This window comes from Sciurus carolinensis, chromosome 15 (assembly GCF_902686445.1).
Source record: "Sciurus carolinensis chromosome 15, mSciCar1.2, whole genome shotgun sequence".
Lineage (NCBI taxonomy): Eukaryota > Metazoa > Chordata > Mammalia > Rodentia > Sciuridae > Sciurus > Sciurus carolinensis.
The window spans coordinates 68,066,126-68,090,781 of NC_062227.1; the positions used below are offsets into that span (position 1 = coordinate 68,066,126).

A 24,656-nucleotide genomic window follows, 5' to 3' on the forward strand; every position below is an offset into this window, starting at 1 on the left:
GGAATGCTCACTGAAGCACTTGCAGTGGAACATGTGTAAAGATAATATTGAACTGACTTGTGCTACTTAACAGGGAGCCACACAAACAGAAAAATATTGCTGACCTCGCTTACATGTGGACTCATCAAAAAGAGAACAAAAAGTTCAATCTATAGGAAATGGGAATTATACATCAAAGGACACAAAGTAGCAGATGCATAGGATAAACAAGTCCAGAGAAGAGTATTGTATTTAGGATTTTTGTGAAATGAGTCCGTAGCAGCTCCTGTAACCTTGAAAGAAATGGGTCACTGTGACATGATGGCTGAGTTAATTTGCTCACTCTAGTCACCATTTTGTGGTCTACATTTGTCCTATAACATCATTAGTATACAAAATCAACTTTGTTTTAAAAAAAGAAATAGGAAGTTAATGAAACCCTTGCCCTTGCTTTGTTTTTCTAGCTGATTTGTGGCACTGGATCAATGATGTTTGCAGTCATCTAAGTGGAAATAAGGTAAAGAAAATTGTTTGGTGCCCCCTTTAAGTCCTTGGAACAGTTACACTGATTTAACTCTGATTCATCAACTGTTGAGCCCATGGCTTGTTTGGCACCTGCATGCATGATGTCCAAAGCTCAAATCCCAGCACCGATCCCCTCTGCATAACCCAGGGCCCGTCACTGTTTGTTCTAAATGCATCTTTTTTATTTGTGTTTCATTCTACATTTTTTTTTTTTTTTGTACTGCAGATTGAACCCAGAGACGTCTACCACTGAGCTACAGCCCCGGCCCTTTTGTATTTTGTTTTGAGACAGGGTCTCACTAAGTTGCCAGGCTGGCCTGGACCTTGTGATCCTCCTGCCTCAGCCTCCCCAATCGCTGGAATTACAGGCACACGTGCCTTAGAGCTCCAGCACTTTCCACTTGTTTCTTGTTTTGTTTTGTTTTGCTTTTGTGATATTGACGATCAAACCCAAGGCACATGCTAGGCAAGTGCTCTCCACTGGGCCACACTCCCATCCTGGTTCCTTTCTGTCATCTTTGTGTATGTGTTATTTTTTAGTACAAATCTTGATTGCCTAGTACAGATTCTTAGGCAAAATGAGCTACAACTTTCATTTGCTTTGTAGTTATTTTGGTAACTTTATTTTGACATAATTTCAAAATTGTAAAAAATAGAATATTACACAAACTTCCATAGCCCTGTGCCCAGATTTGCCAGTTGTTTACATTTTATCACACTGGTTTATTCTTTGTTTTCTTTCTCTGTGTGTGCATATGAAAATGCACATTTTTTTTCTTGACTCGCTGTAGAGTGAACGGAGACGGTGTGTTCCCATATGCTTAAATACGTCAGTGTGTATTCCCTAAGAACATGGACACTCTCATATATAACCAGGAACATTTATCAAAATCAAAAAATTTAAGCGTGATAAGACTCTCTCCCAGTACACACTGCATATTAAAATTCCATTTTGTCCCTTAGATTTATTTTCGTAGGTTCTAAAAATCTGTCAACTTTAAACACTACACTGACCTCTCCAGTTTCAGACCCAGCTCTCCAGGGTCCTTGCTAGTCTTCCCTCCCTCGTATTTGGATCTTCCGTCTCTAGCAGGACACCTGGCTCCTCTTGTTCTCAGTGTGGTCACCCATTTGCTCAATTCTGGAACACACGGAAAGTAGGCTTAGAATTACCAACCTATACCACAGCAAAACACAGAACGATCAACTGAGTCCAGTATTGCTACCGACTACAGGATCCAGTATGATGTCATTTTTATATATTTATATTGAGGGTATAGAGTCAAAATACTGTGTTAAAATATTATTTGTGTTTGCTCTGTGCCCCCTTAGACACGGATGTTCTATCCCTTTGAAATGCAGTAAGATCCTTCGTTTCTGGTTGTGTTCCATTTTAGGATTCTCCTGCACTGGATAATCCTGAACAGCACAAATAAAGTATCGTGGTGGATGAGCCATCTGTACTTGTTATGGTGGAAATAATTAGTATAAACACTGTTTTCAGCAGCGCTTAGCCGAACATGTTCTAATAACGCTGGGTATTAACGCCTCTGCCTTCTGAATTTATATCCACAGGCGTCCTCCGGCGACAGCTGTATCAGCGCTCCCTCGGCGGGCTCTAGTCAGTGTGAAGTGTGTGAAGGTGTCTTACTGCTGACACTGGAGAAGATGATTCCAGAAGCCGTGTGCTGTGCAGACGGTGCTGCCATCTGTGGGGATGCGTGTGCAGGAGGTGAGCCCTGTGCACAGGGCGAAGATGCCAGGATGTTCTCCTTGGTCAGCGAGGTGGAGATGGAGGTGGACCCCAGCAGGCAGGTTCCCACGGAAGACGAGTACATGGACAGGCCCTCGCAGCCCGCAGACTGCCTACTGCTACTGACCCAGCCTGGAAGCAAATCCGCAGCCCCTTTCCCTGAGCCCCTGGAGGTGGGGGAGAATGACAGTCTAAGCCAGTGCTTCTCAGGGACGGAGAGCACGGTGGATTCAGAGAGCTGCAACTTCATGGTGCCCCCGGGCAGAACTGACTGGATTCCTGTGTCCCCCGAAAAGTACTTGCAAAAAGAGGTGGAGGGTGGCAGTTGTGCCCCCTGGGCAGCCAGCTCCAGCGTGGGGGACAGCTACTCAGGATGTGGGAACCCTCCTGGGGAGGACCATGAGCCCCTGATGGGTTCTCTGAAACACGGACCTTTGCCCCAGTGCGCCCATGGCATGGGCCCTCCCTCCGAAGAAGAGGCTGGTAGTGCAGAGGGGGCAGACCAGCCTGCGGACGGGGCTGACGGGCGGCCGCCAAGCTCAGCCAGGGGAAGTGCTGGGTCTGGAACCTCCCCCAGTGACCAGCCACCTGCATCTGGTAAGTAGTTCTCCTAGTCTCCCACATTTGAGCAAAAAGTCCTATTATTGGGCTGAGGTTTGGGGCCAGTTACCAGGCCATTTATGGAAAAGGAAGTGAACATGGGAAAAATCCAGCCTGACCATTTTCTCTTAATAGGTGTCTTTCCAGAGGGGGTTGGGTTGCTGCCCCTGTGGGGTCGTGGGTTGTGCCCACTGCTCTGTGGCTTCATCTTCTACTTGGGGGGTGATTACTGCATGTTTGCACACCCAGTGCACATTGTATTCAGGCTTCTTACGGTCAGATTATTCTTCGAACCCCAACATTGACTGCTGAAGGACAAAGTCAGTGTTGACCCCGGGACTGGCTAAATCAAGGTGTTCCTTCCGGTTTCTGTTTCTCAGGTTTGTTTTAAAAGCAGCATAGGCCTCTGAAAGCTCCCCCAGGAAAGCTCTCATAAATTTCAGGAGGACAAGCAAAATAGTTGATCCTTAATTAATATTTATTTGAGCAGCATCTTGGTTTTGTACCAAATTAATGATTCAGTGAGTGTCTTTTAATGCTTTTTAGAACAAGATCCTTTGTAACCACTACATGTAATGTGGTTATGGAACCTGAGGATGATTTACAATTTAGCATCTTTCTGAAAATTTATCACTGCAACACTGCTTGAGCACGAACAAGCCACCAGTGATAACATTATGACTCTTTTTCCTGAGGGTAAACCACCTCTTTTTTATGAAGTAGTTTCAAAGGACTTCGCAGCTGACAGGGAGGGCTTTCTCTGGCTCTGGGAATCATTAGCCCCATGAGGAGTCAGGGATCTTGTTAAGAGTCTTCTGAAAGCTACAGATACTCTTTACAGAAACATGAATATATGGATACATACTATTTAAGGGACTTCACAAAATCTTCCAACTCGAAGAAGAAAAAAAATTTGCCCATTCACAGGCCGTCCCTCTCCAGAGACGCTTTTTCTTTCCAGTCTCTTGATTTAGGCTGTAAGTGGCACTATAGCTGTCTCTGAGTTATTCTATCACCCTGAGGTGGCAGATCCCAGCCTGTCTCGGAGGCTGCTCTTCCCCCCGTGACAAGGGCTCCAGGCTTGCTTGGTCTCACTTTGGGGCTGGTGTTTCCCAAGCTTTGTGGTTTGCTGCAATCACACAAATGCACTGATGTATAAATTCTGTTATATCAATGGCCAGGCAAACTGAAAGAAAATACATTTAAGGATATTTTTAAAAGAACTGGTATAGTTTTCCTTCTGAAGCTTCAGAATATATTTTTAAGATTTTAAGGAATTTCCATGATGAAAAAATCAGGTGCTGTTGGTCATTTGCATTGTTCTCCATCTTTCTAGCCGTTTGTTTTGGTTCTGTTCGTTCTGGAGAGACACTGAACACTAGTCCTTCAGGCTGTAGGGAAGGAGAAGACTGCAGCTCAGTCTATGGCAGTAGCTGGGTCCTGGCAGTACCAGAGGACAGACCAGTTTTTCAATTGGTGACACCAGGAGATGACATTTGCTACTGTGGGGGAAACATAATCAGTTCTTAGAAGAACAGGGTTGGCCAAATTTAAAGAGATATACTATGTGAGCGTGTGTGTGTGTAGTGTACACACACGCACACTCACAAACACACATTCACACACACACATGCACACTCACACGTGCACACACACGCACATTCACACACGCACACTCTCACACAAACACACTCCAATGCATATTCACACGTGCGCACACTCACATGCACACACATATACATTCACACACACACTCTCTCACACTCACACATGCATGCTCTCACACACACGTACTCATACACTCACATACTCATGCACACACACAGTCTCTCACACTCACACTCACACACACATTCACACACACACATGCACACTCACACGTGCACACACACATGCACATTCACACACGCACACTCTCACACACTCAAACACACTCCAATGCACATTCACACGCACGCACACTCACATGCACACACATGTACATTCACACACACACTCTCTCACACTCACACATGCATGCTCTCACACACACGTACTCATACACTCACATACTCATGCACACACACAGTCTCTCACACTCACACTCACACACACATGCTCTCTCACACACACACTCACACATGCTCATGCACACACACACTCTCACACACATACACTCACACTCACACACATGCACACTCACACACACACTCTCTCACACTCACACTCACATCCACACACACACTCTCAGTGTCATGAAGCCAAAAGCCAAATCTTTGCTGTCCTGAAAGAGAAAACGGGTCCTCCTCTGCTTTTCCTCGCCTTTTATTTCTCCAGTACTAAACATGGAGGCCTAGGGGAAAGAAATAAAGTGTGTCATCAACTGAGTGGTGTTAATTTGCAGAGTTTACACTGCTTTTTCTCTCCGTCTGGTGCTGAGCCATGTTCAGCACCGTGGAGAGTCTGCGGCACTCTGTCGCCAGCCAGCGGGCCAAATTCATTTTCGCCTGAGAAGCGGCAGCCAGCTGATTTTAGAGGCTGTGCTGTTCTCCTCACAATCACATCTACGTGAACAGGCCTTAGGGTTTCTGGTCAAAATACCACATTTCCATTCTTTTTTGTTTAATTGTTGTAGTTTATGTGCCATAGAACGCATGAAGGAAGATGGCCCTTGTGTGAGAAGGGAGAGGAGGGCCCGGCCCCATTCCGTCTCCCATAGAGCACTGTGCCCCCCAGAGACCTGAGCCCGGCGCCTCTTTCACTGACTTTTTTGATTTTATACCCAGATGTTATTTTGTTTGTTTGTTTAAACTTACAGCCAAACCAAGTGCTTTCTGATAACAGAGTCTGTGGTCTTCCTCGGGAAATAGTGTCTCCATTGTGCTAGCATCTGCAAGCGAAGACAATTTCAAAAAATAAGCAAAACGAAACAAAAACCCCAATACCCAAGGTTGTTAAGGCTATTTTAGGGATGTTTTAACTCTTAAAGAATAATGAGAATTGTTAGCAACGACCAAAGAAGGGTGAAATACCTGCTTTTGGTTATGTCTTTTTTTTTTTTTTTTTTTTTTTTTATTTATTTATTTTTTTACGTTTACATAGGGTAATGATGTTTATTATATTTTTCCCCTCCCCCCCACCCCTCCCACCCCTCCCACCCCTCCCACCCCTCCCACCCCTCTTTTCCCTCTACACAGTCCTTCTTTCCTTCATTCTTACTGCTCTCCTTAGCCTAACTCTAAACCTAACCCTAAACCTATTGCTAGGCCGTCCCACCCCCCATTATATGTCCTCATCCGCTTATCAGCGAGATCATTCGTCCTTTAGTTTTTTGAGATTGGCTTATCTCACTTAGCATGATATTCTCCAATTTCGACCATTTGCCTACAAATGCCATAATTTTATCATTCTTCATTGCGGAGTAATATTCCATTGTATAAATATGCCACAGTTTCTTTATCCATTCATCAACTGAAGGGCATCTAGGTTGGTTCCACAATCTGGCTATGGTGAATTGAGCAGCAATGAACATTGATGTGGCTGTATCTCTGTAGTATGCTGATTTTAAGTCCTTTGGGTATAGGCCAAGGAGTGGGATAGCTGGGTCAAATGGTGTTTCCATTCCAAGCTTTCTGAGGAATCTCCACACTGCTTTCCAGAGTGGTTGCACTAATTTGCAACCCCACCAGCAATGTATGAGTGTTCCTTTTTCACCACATCCTCGCCAACATCTATTGTTGCTTGTATTCTTGATAATCGCCATTCTAATTGGGGTGAGATGAAATCTTAGGGTAGTTTTGATTTGCATTTCCCTTATTACTAGGGATGTTGAACATTTTTTCATATATCTGGTGATTACTTGTACATCTTCTTCTGTGAAGTGTCTGTTCATTTCCTTAGCCCATTTGTTGATTGGATTATTTGTATTCTTCGTGTAGAGTTTTTTGAGTTCTTTATAGATTCTGGAAATTAGCGCTCTATCTGAGGTATGGTTGGCAAAGATATTCTCCCACTCTGTAGGCTCTCTCTTCACATTTCTGATAGTTTCCTTTGCTGACAGAAAGCTTTTTAGTTTGAATCTATCCCAGTTGTTTATTCTTGCTTTTATTTCTTGTGCTATGGGAGTCCTGTTAAGGAAATCTGATCCTGAGCCAACAAGTTGAAGATTTGGACCTACTTTTTCTTCTATAAGATGCAGGGTCTCTGGTCTGATTCCGAGGTCCTTGATCCATTTTGAGTTGAGTTTTGTGTAGGGTGAGAGATAGGGGTTTAGTTTCATTCTATTGCATATAGTTTTCCAGTTTTCCCAGCACCATTTGTTGAAGAGGCTATCTTTTCTCCATTGCATATTGTTGGAACCTTTGTCTAGTATGAGAAAATTGTATTTATTTGGGTTTGTGTCCATGTCCTCTATTCTGTACCATTGATCTACCTGTCTATTTTGGTACCAATACCATGCCGTTTTTGTTACTATTGCTTTGTAGTAGAGTTGAAGATCTGGTATTGCAATACCCCCTGCTTCGCTCTTGCTACTGAGGATTGCTTTAGCTATTCTAGGTTTTTTATTCTTCCAGATGAATTTCATAATTGCTTGCTCTATTTCTGCGAGGTACATCATTGGGATTTTAATTGGAATTGCATTGAATCTGTATAGAACTTTAGGTAGTATAGCCATTTTGACGATATTAATTCTGCCTATCCAGGAACATGGGAGATCTTTCCATCTTCTAAGGTTTTCTTGAATTTCTTTCTTTAGTGTTCTGTAGTTCTCATTGTAGAGGTCTTTCACCTCTTTTGTGAGATTGATTCCCAAGTATTTTATTTTCTTCGATGCTATTGTGAATGGGGTAGTTTTCCTAATTTCTCTTTCTGAAGATTCATCACTTATGTATAAAAATGCATTGGATTTATGAGCATTGATCTTGTAACCTGCTACTTTACTGAATTCACTTATGAGTTCTAAAAGTTTTCTGGTGGAATTTCCAGGTTCCTCTAAATATATAATCATGTCATCAGCGAACAGGGATAGTTTGAGTTCTTCTTTTCCTATTCGTATCCCTTTAATTTCTTTGGTTTGTCTGATTGCTCTGGCTAGAGTCTCAAGGACGATGTTGAATAGAAGCGGTGAAAGAGGGTATCCTGCCTTGTTCCAGTTTTTAGGGGGAACGCTTTCAGTTTTTCACCATTTAGAATGATATTAGCCATGGGCTTAGCGTAGATGGCCTTTATAATGTTTAGGAATGTTCCCATTACCCCAATTTTTTCTAGTGTTTTGAGCATGAAGGGATGCTGTATTTTATCAAATGCTTTTTCTGCATCTATTGAATAATCATGTGATTCTTAACTTTAAGTCTGTTGATATGGTGAATGACATTTATTGATTTCCGAATGTTGAACCAACCTTGCATCCCTGGGATAAAACCCACTTGATCGTGGTGCACTATCTTTTTAATATATATTTGTATGCGATTTGCTAAAATTTTGTTGAGAATTTTTGCATCGATGTTCATTAAGGATATTGGTCTGAAATTCTCTTTCCTTGATGTGTCTCTGTCTGGTTTAGGTATCAGGGTGATATTGGCTTCATAGAACGAGTTTGGTAGGGTTCCCTCCTCTTCTATTTCATGGAATAGTTTGAGGAGTATTGGAATGAGCTCTTCTTTAAAGGTTTTGTAGAACTCGGCTGAGAACCCATCTGGTCCTGGACTTTTCTTTGTTGGTAGGCTTTTGATGACCTCTTCTATTTCATTGCTTGAAATTGGTTTATTTAAGTTGTGTATGTCCTCCTCGTTCAGTTTAGGTAGTTCATATGTCTCTAGAAATTTGTTGATGTCTTCAAGGTTTTCTGTTTTGTTGGAGTATAGATTTTCGAAATAGCTTCTAATTATGTTTTGTATTTCACTCGTGTCTGTTGTGATGTTTCCTTGTTCATTCCGAATTTTAGTAATTTGAGTTTTCTCCCTCTTTCTCTTTGTTAGTGTGGCTAAGGGTTTATCAATTTTATTTATTTTTTCAAAGAACCAACTATTTATTTTGTTAATTTTTCCAATTGTTTCTTTTGTTTCGATTTCGTTGATTTCGGCTCTGATTTTAACTATTTCCTGTCTTCTACTACTTTTGGTATTGGTCTGCTCTTCTTTTTCTAGTGCTTTGAGCTGTAGTGTTAACTCGTTTATTTGTTGATTTCTACTTCTTTTTTTGAATGCACCCCATGAAATAAATCTTCCTCTAAGTACTGCTTTCATAGTGTCCCAGAGATTTTGATATGATGTGTCTTTGTTCTCGTTTACTTCTAAGAATTTTTTATTTCCCTCCTGATGTCTTCTGTTATCCATTCATCATATAATAGTGTATTATTTAGTCTCCAGGTATTGGAGAAGTTTCTGTTTTTTATTCTGTCATTTATTTCTAATTTCAATCCATTATGATCTGATAGAGTACAAGGTAGTATCTCTATCTTCTTGTATTTACTAACAGTAGCTTTGTGGCATAAATATGGTCTATTTTAGAGAAGGATCCATGTGCTGCTGAGAAGAAAGTGTATTCATTCTTTGTTGGATGGTATATTCTATATATGTCCGTTAAGTCTAAATTGCTGATTGTGTTGTTGAGATCTATAGTTTCTTTATTCAATTTTTGTTTGGACGATCTATCCAGTGGTGAGAGAGGTGTGTTAAAATCACCTAGTATTATTGTGTTGTGGTCTATTTGGTTTCTGGAATTGAGAAGGATTTGTTTGACGTACGTGGATGAGCCAATGTTCGGGGCATAGATATTTATGATTGTTATGTCTTGCTGATTTATGCTTCCCTTAAGCAGCATGTAATGTCCTTCTTATCCCTTCTGACTAGTTTTGGTTTGAAGTCCACATTATCTGAGATGAGGATGGATACTCCAGCTTTTTTGCTCTGTCCGTGTGCATGGTATGTTTGTCCCCATCCTTTCACCTTTAGTCTATGGGTGTCTCTTTCTATGAGATGAGTCTCTTGCAGGCAGCATATTGTTGGATTTTTCTTTTTAATCCAATCTGCCAGTCTGTGTCTTTTGATTGATGAATTCAGGCCATTAACATTCAGGGTTATTATTGTGATATGATTTGTATTCCCAGTCAATTGACTCATATTTGTTTTTGACATGATTCGGTTTCTCCTTTATTTGGCTATTCCTTTAGGCTAGCGCCTCCTGTTGCTGATTTGCATCGTTGTTTTTCATCTCTTCCTCATGGAATATTTTGCTGAGAATGTTCTGTAATGCTGGCTTTCTTTTTGTAAATTCCTTTAGCTTTTGTTTATCATGGAAGGATCTTATTTCATCGTCAAATTTGAAGGTAAGTTTTGCTGGGTATAAGATTCTTGGTTGGCATCCATTTTCTTTCAGGGCTTGGTATATGTTGTTCCAGGCCCTTCTAGCTTTTAGGGTCTGGATTGAAAAATCTGCTGATATTCTTATTGGTTTCCCTCTGAATGTAATTTGATTCTTTTCTCTCGCGGCCTTTAAAATTCTGTCTTTATTTTGTATGTTAGGTATTTTCATAATAATGTGCCTTGGTGTGGGTCTGTTGTAATTTTGTATGTTTGGAGTTCTATAAGCCTCTTGTACTTGGTTTTCCATTTCGTTCTTCAGATTTGGGAAATTTTCTGTTATTATTTCATTGAATAGATTGTTCATTCCTTTGGTTTGTTTCTCTAAGCCTTCCTCAATCCCAATAATTCTCAAATTTGGCCTTTTCATGATATCCCATAGTTCTTGGAGATTCTGTTCATGATTTCTTACCATCTTCTCTGTTTGTTCCACTTTGTTTTCAAGGTTAAATATTTTGTCTTCAATGTCTGAGGTTCTGTCTTCCAGGTGTTCTATCCTATTGGTTATGCTTTCTATGGAGTTTTTAACTTGGTTTATTGTTTCCTTCATTTCAAGGATTTCAGTTTGGTTTTTTTTCAGTATCTCTAACTCTTTATTGAAATGATCTCTTGCTTCCCGTATTTGGTCTTTTAACTGTTGATTGGTGCGATCATTTAATGCCTGCATTTGCTCTTTCATCTCCTCCTTCAATGCCTGCATTTGCTCTTTCATCTCCTCATTAGCTTCCCTGATCGTTTTAATTACGTACATTCTGAACTCCCTTTCTGACATTTCTTCTGCTCTGCTGTCATTGGGTTTTATTGATGTAGTATCTAGGTTTGTTTGGGACATTTTCTTCCCTTGTTTTCTCATAATGGTCAGTTGTCAGTGGGACCCTGAGATATTGCAGTTTTCCACTATTGGCTTATAGTGTCCCAGTAGATTTCCAGTGTATCACCTCCCAGCCTTCAGTAGCCTGATGTCTTGGAGGAATCTGATAAAGCAGCTCATTCGAAGAATACTGCCCCTAGCCCCCTACTGGTTCCACGTTTTGGAACTGGCTCTGTGCGGAAATGCTCTCACTGTGGGCCTGCACCGTGCAGCTGGCCGTGTGGGCAGAGCCCACTGCCGGAGTGTGGAAGACTACCTTGGGAAGACTCAAGCTGCCCTGCCCGGCTCTGCTAAGCCACCTCTATCTGGGCCTGCCACCCGGGCTGAGCTTTACCCAGTGGGCAGACTCACCCGTGGCTCCACTTCAGTCCGAGTCTCTCAATGCCTCCCCTTCTTAACTCCTGGGTTCTGGAGCGACCGGGGGTGCAGTCTCCCTCTAGGCCGCCATCTTGGATCGCCCCGTGAAGAGAGCCCGCAGCCGGAGTGGGCAGAGCCGCCTGAAGAGGTCTCCGGCTGCCCTGCCCTTATCCCTGAGGCTGATTGCAGATCGAGGCTCTCTGCTGGTTCTTTGCAGGAGTACACTGCACTGCAGCGGCTCCGGGACTCGGAGCCTGCTCTGTTCAGACAGGCTCTCACTAGCGGGCCAGTTCCGTTCCGAGAACCTGGAGAAGCTGGCTGTGTGGGTGGGGCCCACCGCCGGAGTGCGCAGGACTGCCTGTGGATGACTCTAGCTGCCCTGCCCGGCTCCGATAAGCCACCTCTATCTGGGCCTGCCACCCGGGCCGAGCTTTACCCAGTGGGCAGACTCACCCGTGGCTCCACTTCAGTCCGAGTCTCTCAATGCCTCCCCTTCTTAACTCCTGGGTTGTGGAGCGACCGGGGGTGCAGTCTCCCTCTAGGCCGCCATCTTGGATCGCCCCGTGAAGAGAGCCCGCAGCCGGAGTGGGCAGAGCCGCCTGAAGAGGTCTCCGGCTGCCCTGTCCTTATCCCTGAGGCTGATTGCAGATCGAGGCTCTCCGCTGGTTCTTTGCAGGAGTACACTGCACTGCAGCGGCTCCGGGACTCGGAGCCTGCTCTGTTCCTGGTTATGTCTTAAACAACCATGTCTTAATTTAGGTCTTCAATGATTCCTAATCCTGATAACAGGATGGTTGCCTTGGTTACAAGCCCCCTCACATGGAGTTAGAATTCTCACTGTTGCCACTGTAGAACTGTAACTTCATATGGAAAAAGTAACAACTGTTTGTAATTAATGTGTCTATCATTGGCCAACAAGTTGGCATTCGCTTCCGATCAGCCGTTGGGTTCTGCCACTTACTTTTTTTTTTTTTTTTTTTTTTTTGGTCAACATTTGAACACTCCCTCTATTAGAAAATATCCTATTTTTGATACTAATTGGTAACTACTAGCATTTAATAAGTAGACATTTTACTTATTACCATTTACCATTCCCTGCATTTCCTCAGTTGGAATCCTTTTTTTTCAGTGTTTTTTATAAAATTTTTTTATTATTTTAAAGATTTTATTTATTTTTACAGACTGCATTTTGATTCACTGTACACAAATGGTTGTACACAACCATAGAAATGGTTGTACACAATGTAGATTCATACCATTTATGTGATCATACATGTACATAGGGTAATGAGGTCTGTCTCATTCCACCTTCTTTCATACCCCTGCTCCCTCCTGCCTCTCATTTCCCTCTACATAATCCAAAGTTCCTCCATTCTTTTCTTACCCCCTCACCCCGCTATTTTGTATCATCATCCACTTATTAGTGGAATTTTTCAGTCTTTGTTTTTTGGGGATTGGCTTATTTCACTTAGCGTGATATTCTCCAGCTCCATCCATTTACCTGCAAATGTCATAATTTTATTCTTCTTTATGGTTGAATAATATTCCATTGTATATATATACCACAGTTTCTTTATCCATTCGTCTATTGAAGGGCACCTAGGTTGGTTCCACAATGTAGCTATTGTGAGTTGAGCTGCTATAAACATTGATGTGACCGTGTCACTGTAATATGCTGATTTTAAGTCCTTTGTGTATAAACCGAGGAGTGGGTTAAAGGGTTCTACTACTTCTGATGTGGGGAGAGTTGTTTATTTACAGGGCCCCCTGCAGTTATTGATGAACTCCAGTGACATATTTGCTTGTCTACAAAACCCTTTTGAAGGTCTCCTGAGCTACTGTGACTTGGAAAAGCCTGGAATACAAGTAGGGATTTTTTTATTAGGGTATGGAGAACTCAAAAAGAGTCGATGCTTTCTGAAGTATGGATCCTTCCCCAGTCTGCCCCTCTCACCTGCCACCTGTTTTTTGCAGTGAGTCTTGGACATTTTCTAACTGAGCCACCCTTCATCAACTACTCCGTCTGAGCAGCCACAACGAATCAGTAGAGGTTCTTGTAAACTGGTCATCCCTCATCTTTCTAGTACCTTGAAGGTGGCTCCATGGCCTGCTCAGGGGATCAGTATGTATATGCACATTGATCCCACCAGTCAGAACACGCGGGCCTCCAGAAGCACCATCGCTCCCCATTCATCCCTGGTGTGCACTTAGCCCCCCCCTTCTTTGACCTGTTCTTGGAGGCTGGAGGAGAAACAGAGGACGGAAGGACTGGCAGTGGCCATCGTGGCACACGTAGCTGTCCTGGGCAGAGGAGGCAGAGTCCACAGAGCAAAGGTGAGCCAGTTCACCCGAGTGGCACAGAGTCCTCCAGAGCTTCCTGGTAGCCAAGATGCCTGGAGATGAACACACCTGCCTGACTCGCCATTCTCCCCCGTCCGCAGTCCCTTCCCTGGGCCCACCTGCTTTTGAATGACCGTTCTTGACCATCCGCTTCCATCCTAAGAGCACAGGAAATGGTTCTCCTCTCTGAATTTTCCTCCCTCCCCTTTTACTCCCCGCAGCAATGGACGGGCCTCTATTTTTTATTTTCTTCACTCTCCTGTTAGAATAAATGCCATGCGCCAGCTTTTCACTTTAGCTCAGTGTTGTAAGGCAGGTACTAATCAATCCATGGTCCTGAATCTTTACATTAAAATTAGTATTTCGTAATTTGGTTTCTTGGTCATAGTGCTCAGCATTCATTGGTGCCAAAAGTCAATACATTATTTCAAAATATATTTTAAAATTTTTCACTGTTTGTCTTGTTTAGTTTAGTACTACCTCCCTTCTTTCTGTACCATTAGAGCTCATTTTGGTAGGGTTTGGCCCTAAGATTTTCTATGTGATTTTCAAGCATGATTCAGAATGGAACTATTAAATATTGCTTCCCTTCCTTTATCATCACATACCCAGTTTCTTCCAAATGCCTGAAACAGAGCTTGCATTTCCATAAAAAGGAAAATCACATGAGAAGCATATGGGTTAAATATATAAGAAGTTTTTTTTTTTTTTAATTCCAAAAGAACCCAATGAAGCCTGGGTAGTTTGAGTGTATTTGTGTATATTTTTAGTTCTGTTACTTGGAAGAAAATCTACATGACAATTTGGTGGTATTATTTGGCATAGTTCTTATGATTTAATATTCATATGTTATGCATTTTAAACAACTGTAATGAGCTTTTGAGAAGCAAAGTGTGCGTTACCTTGCTAAAAAATGTAAATTCTGTCAGGGATTGTGTTCTTAAACCTAAGCTTGTTCTTTCTGCCTGAGAAAAACAGATTCCATGGAGCCTGCTATATAAAGCATGAGTTTAGCAATGTATAAATCTTTCTGATCATAACAGGACACATCATTTGTTCATTGTCTCTGTTGACTTAGATGCTATTTTTAACACTTTCAAGTTATCTGAACATTTTTCTAGTTAAATCACATTATACACTAATGTTCAGTTAACTCATGTATTATGAATATTAAAACCCTCAACTTTATAAAAATCCCCACGTCATTCTGGCTTTCAAATCAACTTTTGGGTAGCCTTCAAAAACCTTTCTGCTGTTGCATGGCATTCAGAGACCGGTGCAACTGTTTTGCTATCCTGAAGGTGACAGTTTTATCTGTGGTATTCTAGATATTAGTTACCAGGCTGTAGTGAGCTTCTTAATTCCTCACACAACTCCTGTGGGGCAGATTCCTTGCCCAGGATCACACACCTATGAAGCCACGAAGCCAGGATTTCAATATCTGACAGCGAAGCCTGTCCCTTCAGCCACCACCCATCTCCTAAATGGATACTGATTTCATTTGATTTCTGTGCCTTGGAGAATCTTCAGTTTCCACAGGCCTGGGATAAATAGCTACACTGGCTGAGTGAGGGGCAGAGGCCAGGCCAGGCCAGGCCCAGAAGTTTCCGCAGGAAGGGACACTCCAATGTGCAGGAAGGGATGGTTAGGGTTACTTGTCGTATAATGAGACTCCTGTCTGCTGCCAGTTGCCCCTGAAAGTTTCTGTTTTCACTATTGCTGATTCTTTTGTGGAGAAAGTCCTTTCTCTCAAAAGCCTCCAACCCCATCTTTTTTCACAACTGAAATAAAATAAATGTGATGGGTGGTCTTGATGGAGGAAGCTGTGGGAAAGGCAGCCTGAAGAGAGCAGCCGGAGGAGCGACGGGCTCTTGGCTTTGCCAGTTCCTAGAGGCTCCATGGCCTAATGGCACACAGAAGAGCCTCAGACCTTTTTAAACATACAGACTTTATTTTTCAGAATCATTTTAGGTTCACAGGAAAATGGAGAACAGATTTCCCACATGCCCTCTGCCCCAGCCCATGCGTGGCCTCCCCCGTTGCCACCATCCCCCACCAGATCCGGCCATTTGTTACAACTGATGGACCTACAGTGGATCATCATCACCCCAGGTCCACGGTTTACATTCAGGTTCACCCACGGTGTTGTGTTTTGACAGACTATAGGGCCACATTGCAGCATCATGTAGAGTACTTTCACTGCCCTAAAAATCCTCCAAGTGCTGACTCTCTGTCCCTCCCCGACCTCTGGCAACCGCTGATATTTCTACTGTCTTCGTAGTTTTTCCACAGTGCCTCGTAGCCGCAATCATACAGTACACAGCCTTTTCAGTTGGCTTCTTTTACTTAGTAACATTCGTTGAGGTCTCCTCCGTGTCTTCTCGTAACTTGATATCTCATTTCTTTTTAGCACTAAATAATATTCTGTTGTCTGGATTACCACAGTTTATTTGTGCATTCACCTACTGAAGGACATCTTAGCCATGTCTAAGTTTTGGCAATTATGAGTGAAACTGCTATAAACATCCACGTGCAGATTGTTGTATGAACATAAGGTTTTTTTTAACTTTTATTTTTTGGTCATTGATGGACCTTCATGTTATTCATTTATTTATAGGTGGTGCTGAGAATTGAACCCAGTGCCTCACACATGCTAGGCAAGCGCTCTACCACTGAACCACAACCCCAGCCCTGGACATAAGATTTTAATCCCTTTGGGTAAATTCTCAAGAGAAGATCCTTGGCTCATATGGTGAGCCTGTTTTAACTAGTTGTGTAAGAAGCTGCCAACTGTGTTCTAACGTGTCTGTACCATTTTGCATTCTTGCTGGCAATGAATGAGTTCTCGTTACTCCCCATCCTTGCCAGTATTGGTGGTGTCGGTGTTCTGGATTTGGCCTGATAGGTGTGGAGTGGGATCTAATTGTTGCTTTAATTTTCACTCCCTTCATGACATTCGATGTGGAGCGTCTTTCATACACACATACCTATGTGTCATCTGAATAATCTTCCTTGGTGAGGTGTCTGTTAAGGTCTTTGGCCCATTTTTTAATTAGGTTGTTTGTTTTCTCTTATTGAGCTCTAAGAGTTCATTGAATAGTTTGAGTAAGTGTCCTTTATCAAAATGGCTTTTCAAATACTTTTGCCCACTCTGTGGCTTGTCTTCTCAATCTCTTAAGTCTCAGACCATTCTTAGGCCATCTTGGGTAAGCCTCACCCTAACCTTCCTTCCCCTTTTACATTCTCCCTTACTGCCCCCAACAAAGGAGAGGTTCACTCTAACAACAGAACATCCTGTTCCTTGGGACTCAGTGGAAAGAGTTACTCTTCAGGGGCATGTGACCACTGCACAAACCATGCAACTGTGCTGGAAAGGCAACCCCGCAACACCCCCGATTATGCAGGTCACTCATGTGAGTGTCCCAAGGAGGCTGCCATCCCAGAGTCTTGCCCTCTCAGATCAGCTTATGTAAACACGGAAACTCTTCTGTGCAGAGATGTAGGATGCAAACTGTTAGGAATTGTTGCTTTCAGCAGGGACACTTCTGTACTGTGCTGTACTGAAGGGTGAGGATATCACCAAGTCGTTCTGAGCCTCTCTCTAATCTAGCAAACGTTCAACTCACGGCTGACTAGCATGACAAGATTTGAGACTGTGGGACTTAGTGTAGATTTTAGATGAGTGGTCTAACCCAAGGCAATCATGATCTGTGATTTCAGAAAAGAAAACAGAAGTTGGCTAGATTTCCAGAGGAAAACATCCTTTCAATCTTTAAGACACATGGAGAGCCTCCAACAAGATGGATGGAAAGGACATTACCACTCAGTCTGTTTCACAAATTTCTGTCCCTTTCGGGATTTTGTGAGTGTTGATGCTACTTATTGGTCATCGTAGTGCCATCATGGAACCCGTGACTAATTCTGTGCTATTTCCCAAGCATTTTCAAACCCATCATCTTGTTTGACCCTATGCCATCCCACCAGATTGCCACATGTTTATGAGTTCACTTATTTAGCAAATATATGTGATTTGCCTGCCCGTACCAAGCTAGCATGACATGATCACCAATGCTCATTTTGTATGTGAGCAAACCTGAAGAGTTTTTAGGTAGTTTGTCTCAAATTCTCACCACCACTGAGGGCCAAGTTGGGACAAGAACAGAGTTCTCTTGAACCCCTGCTGTCTCCTCTTTTTCACCCAATTTCTTACACTCCTGTGCTCAGACGCCATTAATACCGTGCCTGTTGTCCATCTTCCTCCCCTCTGATCCCCAGAGACTGAAACCCCATGATGATACCGATGTTATTAGATTGTTCAGGTGAATCTGGGTTATGAGAAACCAAGGAAAAAGAAAGCTGTAAGACAGTTTTCACCCTGGAAACATGTCAGCTGGTAGAGGGGAGAGCCAGCCAACTACCAGGAGTGCCCACATGCAAAGTACCTGCAAGCTAGTGTCTGAATGCAACCAACAGCCTGTAGAGAGCCCATAGAAAAGTCTGGATTTGGAGTGATGTTTCTATTACCTTTATTATTGGGGTGGATGCTTTTAATCTATCTCGACCTAAGGCTCAGATGAACCCTCACTCTCCTCTCTGTGAAGGAGGCCTTCTGAAGCCCTCGGCACACTGATTACTCACAACTTCTTGGCTACCCTAGGATTCCCAGGCCCTCTGCTCCCACTGGTGAAAAACCATGCTTTCCCCAATCCCTGGGTGTGCCCAGTCCTGTGAGTGTAAATTAACCTTGGTGTAATTTAAAACTTTCATTGTTATATTAACTGGCAAAAAAAATGAGTTGATAAGCATGAGGATCATTTCTCTGAAAATTGTTGAATGCTTTTGGATGATTCAAAGAATGAGTTACTAAAAATATTTTGTTATTTAAGTTGAGGCAGAAGAGACAGCTATGAGAAATATTGGGGAAATAAAACTCTGGAAGGATTCTGCACTTAGCCTCTTTGGCAAGTGACTTCATTTTTGTGCCACTTTAACATGAAAGGCATAATTGATACAGTCAGAAGACTCATTCTCAGTGGGACATGACTCACTTCTAGATCAGAAAGTTGGCATTCATGCCACTAGACCAGGGTCTGAAAAGGTCCCTCCAAGGAGGAGAATGGAGCCCAACTCAGCCTGGGGGTTCTTGACTTTTGCTACTAAAAAGAATCCCAGTATATTTCAAAAGCAAGGCACATGCAAAGATTTATTTAGGGACAGCAAAGATGGACACACCCCAAAAGTAGGGTACAGGCACCCCTTGCCTCAGAGAGGAGAAGACAAGTGATGTCCCAGGATTGAGCTCTTGATTGCATATGAGATTTTCCTGGGAAGAAATGTGCAGGTTCCCAGGTAAGCTTTTTCTTGAAAATTAAGTTCCAAGACAATAATTTGATATTTGGGGATTAGACTGTTTCTTTTTGGTTAAGCAGTCTAGCCATAGATCATTTGTGGGCACATTTGTGTAAATCTTTGAATCTGGTGACATTTAAATTGATTGCTTTTGTCCTAGTTGATGTGTTACAAGCATATGCTGGAAGTTTTGTTCATCTAACTAAATGAACAAAGCATGAGTGGGTCATGACTGTAGATCTGGGTCTACCAAGTGTCTCTTTTCCTCTCTCCCTGAGAGCCCACCTATCTCACCAGCAAGTGGCAGGAGGCTTGATATCAGGAATACACATAATTGGGTCTGTATCTTACAAGCACCAATGGATAACCTCTATAATTCAGTGTTTTGCTGAATATTTAGTTCATCAATAGAGAAAATTGTTTGGCAAACACTCCTACAATATTAAAACATGTCCAACCTATGAGATGTTACCTCCCCAAACAGTAATGCTATATTAGAGCAACCAAGGGGCAAAAACTCAGATCAATACTCCTAACAGTAGCTGTTCCTCAGAAGTGGCAACATAATTTACAGAGTCTAGTGAAAAATTAAAATCCAAGGCACCTTGTGCAAAAATTAATAGGAATTTCAAGATGATGACAGTAGAGCATTCAAACAAGTCTGGGGTCCTTGAGTTCAAGGCTTTGTGCCACCATGCAGGTCACATGCCCAGGAAGGCCCCTGTGGACACTACTGTTATTGGCAAATCAATGGAACTTTTTTTTTTTTTTAAAGTTTAATCTGTACCAGTTTACTGTCTTTCACAAAAGGCAGCATGATGGATGTGGTTGAAGGTTATTTTTGTCACAAATTATACCTTCGGTAAAGAAACACTTGAAGAATAAACTTGAGAATCTCATGCACTTTCTAGTTAACTTTGTATCTTAATTGTCAGGAATTTAAAGACCTTGATATTGTCTTCCCCACTGACACCCACCTATGGCCCTCCAAGAATAAGATTATTGATCCAGTCTATGAATCAAAAGGATTCCAAATGCTAAAATATACCTCTTAAGTTAAAGGGTTTGAGTTCTATTTTGAAAATAAAAATAGAAAACTGGAAAGAATATCAGTCCTATAGAACTTTTAGGATATCACTATCAAAGACATTGTTTCCCATAGGGCAATAGCATGGAGTGAAATTCTTAAGATGCAAACTTTTACACAGATCTTTATGTGCAAGAGGATGCCCCCAAAAGTTTTTTTTTGATTTTTTTAAACCTCAGCTTAGACTTCTTGATGGTTCTGACAAAGAAGCAAACAACAATGGATTCATGATGATTTGTTGGAAAATAAAATTTTAAATGGTGAATAAATCATATACCCTGACACAACTAGATACATCTAAATATGAAGAGGATAAAGAAGAGATGTAATTAAATTCAAAACCATAAATCATTCATGCAGTGGCTAGAGATACCCTCTATGTAGTTTTATATGATATTGAAGAATAACGGAACCAGCAAGAATGTTGTAATAGTAAAGAAAAACCATTTTTTATTGGTTATTTTTAGTTACATATGACAGTAGTCTCCATTTTGACATAATTATGAAAGCATGAAGTTCATCTTGTTCTAATTCAGTCCCCAGTACCTCTCCTTCCCCTTCCCTCCCCCTACCCCCTACTTCCTTTCCTGTATCGATCTTTCTACCATTTACCCATATTTATTTTCTTTTAATTAATTTCTAGTGGATGTACACGATGGTGAGATTCACTGGGATATTTATATATTACAAAGGAAAGTTATGTCAGATTCTTTCCACTGTCGTTCCTCTTCCCATTCCCCGTCCCTTCCCTTCACTCCGCTTTGTCCAGTCCACAAATCAGAGAAAACCTTTGACCTTTGTTTTGTTTTGTTTTGTTTTGTTTTGTTTTGTTTTTTGGGGGGCGTTGACTTATTTCACTTAGCATGATAGAAGAAAACTACTTTTTCAGACAATTTTAAATTACGACTTATAGAATTTCTCCCCCTTTTTCAGTTTTCTGAATTTAACTTTTTTCTAGGAGCAACTTTTTTTGTTTGATGTTAACATTATTAACCTCGGCTAAACGCTGAGCCCACTTGGCCCCGTGATCCCAGGACTAGCTGCTAGGGACCTCTATGGAAGGAAGAGGGATGAAGGCCCCCAGGTGACTGACGGAGGCCTCCACTTTGGACTGAGGTCTGCTCAATGACCACGGCTGGGCCTTGGTCACTTAGTTGTGCTTGCTGCGCGCCCCCTGCCCCCTGGGTACCATCTGATCCTCGTCTGCGAGTCTGCAATTCAGGGGGTTCTGCCAGGACCAGGTCCCATGCGCCGGGCCGAGGATGAACCTGAGTGCCTCCTTCCCGCTCCTCTGCCTCCGTGGCCGCTGGGCGCCCGGTGCCCTCCCAGAGGCCGGGATGCCCTGGCTGCGCAGGGACCCTGCGGGGCCAGCCCGGGAGGGGCGCGGCGCCCCGGCCCGGCCTCTCCCGCGACAAGTCCGCCCCCGGCGATGCCGACTCAGCCTCTCCGTGTGCTCTCCCTCCCTGCAGGAAACGTGACTGGGAACAGCAACTCCACGTTCATCTCCAGCGGGCAGGTGATGAACTTCAAGGGCGACATCATCGTGGTCTACGTCAGCCAGACGTCGCAGGAGGGCGCGGCGGGGCCGGGGGCCGCGGCGGAGCCGGTGGGCCGCCCGGTGCAAGAGGAGACGCTGGCGCGCCGCGACTCCTTCGCGGGCAACGCGCCGCGCTTCCCGGACTCGTGCGCGGGCGCCGAGGCGCGGCTGGGCGCGGGGCTGCAGGAGCAGGGCGCGCCGGGGCCCGAGAAGGCCTCGCGGCCGGTGCAGGAGCAGGGCGCGGCCGCGTGAGCGCCGCCAGGCCGGCCCTCGGCGTCGCCAGCCCCGAGGCGGACGCCCGGTGTCGCCTCCCGCCGCGCGGTGGCACCTGCAGCCGCCGCCCTCCTCCGGACCCCGCCACGGATCGGTACACTAGTGCGCAATGCCCGGCACCCTCTGCGCACCTTGCTCTTCAGAAAACCAGTGACTGCAAAAGGGAAATGTACGGTGACCACGCCGAGGTCCACGGCCGCGGGTCCGCTCGCCGCGCAGGTGCCCGCCGCCTGCCGTCTGTGCGCCCTTACTTCCCTGTAACTCTCCTCCCACTCCCGCCACACGTTACCTTTCAAACAGTAACTTGTCCCTTTTGACATGTTTTATGACTGCCTCGTTCCAGCCAGGTCTTTCTTTCCCCCCATATTTATATTTCACTTTCTTTCATACCATGTTTCTTGATACTCCCTCCCCACCATTTGTTTTCTCCAAAATCATCCTGGAGGTGACAGTCTCCTTTACTTCTTCTCTTTCGCACGCCTTCTCTTCTCACAGTGTTCTTCTGATGGCTTTCCCGGCTGTGTGCCTAACCACTTTCAGGGGATGGCTAGGCACTTTAAACCTAGAGTGAGGTGCAGCAAACGAGTGGAGGGACTCATTTTCTGAGAAAGACATTCTATGTTCTCATTTTTCTAAAAGGAAGAAAATGGTAAATCCCATTTTCTCCCTGAATGTTCCCCCTCCCCCGCCATGCCCACCCCTGATACTGGGGATTGAACCCAGGAGGTGCTCTACCACGGACCTACACCCCCTACTCTTTTTTATTTGGGGAAAGGGTCTTCCTAACTGAGGCTGGCCTTTAGCTTCTGATTCTCCTGCCTCGGCCTCCAGAGTAACTTGGATTACAGGCCTGCCCCGCCCCCCACTCCCACCCCGGCCTGGGGACCACACACCATGTTTTTAAATTTGTCTAGATCCTTAAGCAGAATTAAACTCAGTACCTGGCCTTGCCCAATACCGGCTTTACTTGTCCACACTGGCAGAGGTAACAGGTACTTGGCAACTAAGTATGTAAAAGTTCAAGTTGCTGCATCTTGGCATTCTTATTACTGAGGTCCCTCTGGAAAAGATGTAGAAAATGAGTAGGACACAAGGCCAGCCTGCTTACAAAGTGAAAGGAAGGTGCCAGGAAAATTCAAGAAAGAATGAATAAGTTGACATATTAATTTGCATTTTCTCTTTCTAGATATGAATGCCATAAATGTGTTTTGGCACTGGGCTGTATTTTCCTCCTCAATCCTTGTGCATCTCTAACTTAGACTTGTAGAAGTACAAAACATTCCTGCTATTTTCCAGGGCATATAAATTGCAAACAAATCCTCATGTTGTGAATGTAGGAAAATTTATTATCCTACGGGTTCATCTCTTGGCATTGGTTGTCTTGTGAGGAAACAGTGTTAAGTCAGACCAGGAGTCGCCTGGGGATTTATCCACTTCAGTGGCCAGTGAGCATTGGTGCTCCTCACACACTGAAGAAAAAGTAAATCCCCTGAGCAAATTAAAAGTAATTTTGCACATCTAGTAGTGGTAATGGTGGTCGCTGTGCAGACTTTACCAATCATAAGGATCCAGCTAAAGAGAATGACCACCCCTCCCTGGCTTCACCTTCCTGGTTGCCATTCTCCTGGAAAGGCTGGGGCAGCCCGAGAGGGGGAGGGGCAGTTGATTGTGATTCTAATAGAGAAACAAAGAAGGGCTCCTTCATGGCATAAAGAACTGTGGGAAATAACTGCAGTGCCAGGATGATCTGTTGGTGGGAATTTACCATCTGTTTTGCCCTTTTAGTGAAAGTCCATCCAGAGAGAGATGTTCACAAATGGAAGAAACCTCTGTTCTTTTTGATATGGAATATATAAAACAAAGTTATAAGTTTACAAAGTAGGCTGCTGAGCTAAAGACCCTTTTCTACTCTGACTGTCTTCATCTCGCTGAGATGATTTTGCCTGCCTGTGCTTTCATTTTCTTTCTATAAAGAGGCAATAATGATAGTTTATCATGTTTTCCCTCCCAGAGTTATTGAAAGGATGCTACAGTGAATGCTAAAGTGCCTTGAGCTCCTTAAGTCAGAGGTGCTATATAAATACTCTATTTTCAGAAAAAGGTAACATTCTTTCCCACATGGATCCCTACTGATTCTGTATTGTTCCTCAGGCAATTAAATGATAGGAAATGTGTAGCAAATACCCATCTATGTCTGTGAATTATGGAGATGTATGTGACAAATGTAAACAGAATGAAATGAAGACAATAATGCACAATTACTTGGGGGATGTGATAAAGAGATTATTAAACTTATATTTGACCATCGGAGATTACTTTTCATGGCTTGCAAAAACAGGGCTCTTTATAGAATCATGATTCAACTTGTTCCTGATCTCCCTGGTGTGCTGTGGTGCCAAACATTGGTTTTATTGTGTCTTATTGGTGGTTCCCTTGACAACAGGCTTGGGAGAGAAAACACTCTCCTTGTTGTTATATCTGCTGTTAATCTCATAAGAAAATTATTTTAAATACAGCCTGGCACCTAGTGAAGGAGTTGAGAGAGAAATGGGATGTGTTATTTCCTATCTGAGTTCTACTTAGCTGCTAGAAAAAGGAAGACTTAGTTTCTTTACCTGCAAATGTCAGGAGTAGTTAGGGTGGAA

General features: G+C 43.3%; 1 protein-coding gene across 2 annotated transcripts in view; it reads left to right on the forward strand.

Moving 5' to 3' along the window:
- Tnfrsf11a (TNF receptor superfamily member 11a) overlaps window positions 1–24,321 on the forward strand; it is a 61,376-nt gene extending 37,055 nt beyond the window's left edge. For both annotated transcript variants that reach the window (XM_047526766.1, XM_047526767.1), the window contains exons 8-10: window positions 444–496; window positions 2,080–2,854; window positions 21,671–24,321. In XM_047526766.1, coding sequence (XP_047382722.1) covers window positions 444–496; window positions 2,080–2,854; window positions 21,671–21,990 — 1,148 coding nt within the window. In that variant the 3' untranslated portion in view covers window positions 21,991–24,321. The remainder of the gene's footprint in view (window positions 1–443; window positions 497–2,079; window positions 2,855–21,670) is intronic.
- The last annotated feature ends 335 nt before the right edge of the window (window positions 24,322–24,656 follow it).